Source organism: Lactuca sativa, chromosome 9 (genome assembly GCF_002870075.4).
Source record: "Lactuca sativa cultivar Salinas chromosome 9, Lsat_Salinas_v11, whole genome shotgun sequence".
Classification (NCBI taxonomy): domain Eukaryota; kingdom Viridiplantae; phylum Streptophyta; class Magnoliopsida; order Asterales; family Asteraceae; genus Lactuca; species Lactuca sativa.
The window spans coordinates 59,042,232-59,046,100 of record NC_056631.2 but is presented as its reverse complement, the minus strand read 5'-3'; the positions used below and the strand labels follow the sequence as shown (position 1 = coordinate 59,046,100).

The window sequence follows — 3,869 nt, the reverse complement described above, 5'->3', positions numbered from 1 at the left end:
GGAAAACAACTAGTCTCCTATATATAAAAGGGTGTGGTTTCTTACCTATGTATTGTTTCTTGTGATACTAAAAAAAAATGGGAAAAAACTTATTTGTGTTGATGTTACTCTTTGCTCTCTTTGCTACTGGTATTTAACTTTTATTTCTACTTTACTCTTTTTGTTTATGTAATGTTAGTGTTTTTATATTCTTTTTGTTACATGTTCAAATATGAAGATTTTTCCTATACACGTTGATTATTTTGTTGTAGATGAGACTTTGGTGACTTTGACACAAGCAAAGATGTGTGAAACGACAAGTCATGCATTTAGTTGTGCGAATGATGGGCAATGTAATAGCTCCTGTGAAAAGAAAGGATTCATTAGTGGCAAATGTGATGGTGTTCGTCGTCGTTGTACGTGTTTCAAGCAGTGTGTTTGAACATAATATATTTTCTGTAAAACTATATATAAAACTATACTTAATTTGGTGTATGCCATCGATCATGTATTGAGAGAATAAATTTATATAGACTTAGTATACACAATCAAGATTATTAACATGTTTTTTTTCTGTAAAACTTTTAACAAGAAATTGCAAATTTGAAGCACAATAGACGTTACAAATTGGATATCATCGGTTGTTTGAGGTTTCTATTAATATTTTTGAAGCATAATAATTCTTTAAAAGTGTAGGTAAAATATAGATCTAGAAGATGTTAGACTAGATATGTTCAGGCTTTAAATTTAGATAAATAATATTAGTATTTTGGTCAAAATCACAAGAAAACGCTATGTAAAATATAGTGCTGATCCAATTTATGTGTTAAGGCATCCATAAGAACTACATGAAGATGTGTTCAACGAGATGTTTTTGAAAGCTTTTAAGAGCCTTTAGGTTTTAGATTTTATGAAAGTTTTTAAGAGCCTTAAGTTCCTAAGTATGAGCTTAAAACTTTTAATTCAAACAAAAAATTTTGAATACAAAAACCACTTTATGCATCGTTTATGAAAAAGATCATGTATATTATAACAGATTATTATAGTAGCCATTAAATATGTTGCCTCTCTGAAATATTAGAAATGATTTCAGATTTTTATATTTATGTACGAAGCAAATATTATGGAAGGATGAGAACGCCACTTATGGTTATAAAACAATTCATAACATCATATGATAACAAAAGACATTAATATGGGCCTATTGGCCTTATTTCTTAATCTTTTTATCATGTATAACAAAATAAGCCAAGTGAAAAACTATCAACAAACAACATAAATGAAACAGAAACAAGAAACATTGGGCATTTGGAGAGGGAGAAAAAGCAAAATTTAATCTGAATATAGCATAGTAACAGATGACAAAAATCAAAACAAAAGTATTGCAAAGAGTAAAAAACAGAGCTCCTAAATGTTACAGATGACAAAAATAAGAAGCGGAAATAAGAAAATCATGCCTTTAAGTCTTAAGAGTTGCAGATATCTCTCAAGTATTGGTGGCCCTGGTGTAGATCTGCTGGCTAGCATGAGCAGATACCATCCTGATAGCCCCTCTTGCCATCAAATCCTTGATTGCTTTACGAGCCAATGATCCATTAATCTGAAAGGGGAAACAAAATAAAATGACTCATGTGAAGAACTTGTAAATGTAATAGCAGAAATGATTAGTGAAGATGTGGAAACATTACCCTTAATCTGTCTGATAAGATTGAAGGAGTGATGAGTTTGAACTTTGGAGCTTCGGTAAGAAGCTTGTCATATGTGGCCTTGTCGAATAGAACCATGTTGTTCACCTTCTCCTTTTGCTTTCCTTTGCTCCACTTCTGTAAGTGAAAATGTTAACAATCTTTGACCTAGTTGCGCTTTCTCTTAATCAACACTCAAAGGAGGACAACATATTTCACAAGCATGAATGATTCGTAAAACCAAATTCATATTAGCATTCGTAGGCTACTGACACTACGTTTACAGCGAAATCCATCTCAATTTGTCTTTTGAAAGCTCAGAGTTGGAGATCGATGATCAAACTATGGAGAATTATATTGCTATTATTCGGAAACTCGAATCATGAACAGGAGATTGTAAATCAAAGTATACAAAATCACGAGTAAATTACCACAAAAACATAAAATTTCAAACAGTAGAAGTTTAAGTAAATCGAAAATTGACCTTCTTTTTCTGCTTTCCTCCGCCTGACTTGGCGGGCTTAGATGACGGTGGGGGGGCTTTCTCTTTCTTAGGCGCCTGATACACACAGAAAGAAATTTAAACTCCATGGAAGTGAATATCAAAGACAGAAACTAATATGAGAAACGGAGTGAATGATCAAAAAGTTGTGTTAACTTACCATGGAATCTGTTGATGATTTTGTTACTCTAGGGTTCCAAAGCGCAGAAGATACGATTAGCTGCTGCTGTTGCCGCCGCACGAAATGAGAGTCTGTGTATACTTATAAAATTAGGGTTTTTGAAGGTCGTTACTCAGCCTGCGGTATTCAAGTCGGGTCGGGTTCATATATGGATACAATATCCACAAAAAAAAATATATATATGGTACTCTTTTAGTTTAATTTGTCAGACCCGTATAATATACGGGTTGATTAAAACAAAATGTTAAGTACGAACAATTAAATATAAATTTTATTTGAATTTGAAATTTAAATAAGTAAAAATTATTAGAAAAAAATATGCAAAAAATAAATTAATTAAAATTATGAGTTTAGTGTGTACTAAACGGGTTAATTATAACAAAATATTAAACATAAAGGTTTAAACTGTAAATTTATTTGTAATTGAATTTGAAATTTAAAATTTGATAGTCATTATGGTAGGTTTAATTTATGGAAAGTAAATCAATGATATATTGAAAACGAAAATTAAAGTAATGACAAGTGGAAAATAAATATATTTCAAATTATGACAAAATAACATGTGGCTAATCTTATAAGAGAAGGACATGTGGCAAAGTCATTTTCATTTATTAGAGTAGATTTTCTTAAATAGAAATGTGTAACATTTAATAAATGATTTGTAGGAACAAAAGTAGAAATATTTGGATAGAAGGATTTATAAGAACAAAAGTAGGAGGATGTTTAGGTTGCGGAAAAACATTTTTCATTTTCTGTTTATTGTTTTCCTTTTTCAGTTTTCGTTTTCCAATTTCAGTTTTCATTGAAAATTTTAGAAAACACTTTTAGTTAAAACTTATTTATTTTTCATTTTCAGTTTTAGAAAATCAGAAAACATGTTTAAATGTGTATTTTTCTATCGATTTTCATTTTTAGAAAACGGCAGTGGTAGTAGGATAGCGGTGCGGATGGTGGGGGTGGCCGGGGGAGTGGTGGTGTTGATGATGGCAATGGTGGTGGCGACAGTAGCGGGGTGGCAGCGGTGGTTTTGGCGATAACAATTGTAACAGTGGTGGTGATGGCGACGGCGGTGCTGGTGCTGGTGATGGTAGGTCGGTGATTGTGGTAGCGGTGTTGGGTGTGTAACATCCTGAAATATCAAGAGTATAGTTGAAGGGCTAAAAGAGTAAATTGGGAAAGAGCGACTCGGCGATTCCATGGGTGGACTCGGCGAGTAGAGTCGCGACTTGGTCGCGTGTTAAGTAGCCGACTCGGCGAGTCAGAAAGATGGACTCGGCGAGTAGGCGCTGAGTGGAGAAAACCCTAATTCTCGGGGTTAAGCCATATATACAGAACATAACATCCATTCCCCCAGCCTCTTTACTCATCCTCAAGTCCAGAAACCCTAACCTTCGTATGTGAGTGGATCAAGTTGCATTTGGGAGCTTGGAGAAGCAATTGTTGAGGAATCTTGAAGAGGAAGAGGCTTGGAGCAAGGGGCTTTGCTTGGATTCGAGTTCCATAGCAGTTGGGGCATTCTTTT

General features: G+C 33.7%; 1 protein-coding gene and 1 long non-coding RNA gene across 2 annotated transcripts; one reads left to right on the top strand and one right to left on the bottom strand.

Moving 5' to 3' along the window:
* Positions 1-546, top strand: LOC128128608 (uncharacterized). Its single transcript, XR_008226610.1, has 2 exons — positions 1-129; positions 252-546. It is a non-coding gene; the product is annotated as an uncharacterized LOC128128608 (long non-coding RNA).
* Positions 547-1,286: 740 nt separating this feature from the next.
* Positions 1,287-2,482, bottom strand: LOC111912049 (40S ribosomal protein S25). The gene is made up of 4 exons (XM_023907823.3): positions 2,327-2,482; positions 2,149-2,223; positions 1,668-1,802; positions 1,287-1,579 (listed from the first exon to the last, which is right to left on the bottom strand). Exons 1-4 carry the CDS (start codon positions 2,327-2,329, stop codon positions 1,466-1,468), a joined length of 327 nt encoding a protein of 108 aa, XP_023763591.1. The 5' UTR covers positions 2,330-2,482; the 3' UTR covers positions 1,287-1,465.
* Positions 2,483-3,869: the final 1,387 nt, after the last annotated feature.

Excerpts from the sequence above, each read along its gene's own strand:
- LOC111912049 (XM_023907823.3), bottom strand. Across the intron at positions 1,803-2,148 it reads GAGGAAAGCAGAAAAAGAAG|AAGTGGAGCAAAGGAAAGCA; the intron begins GTCAATTTTCGA and ends TTTCACTTACAG. Across the intron at positions 1,580-1,667 it reads TCTTATCAGACAGATTAAGG|ATTAATGGATCATTGGCTCG; the intron begins GTAATGTTTCCA and ends TTCCCCTTTCAG.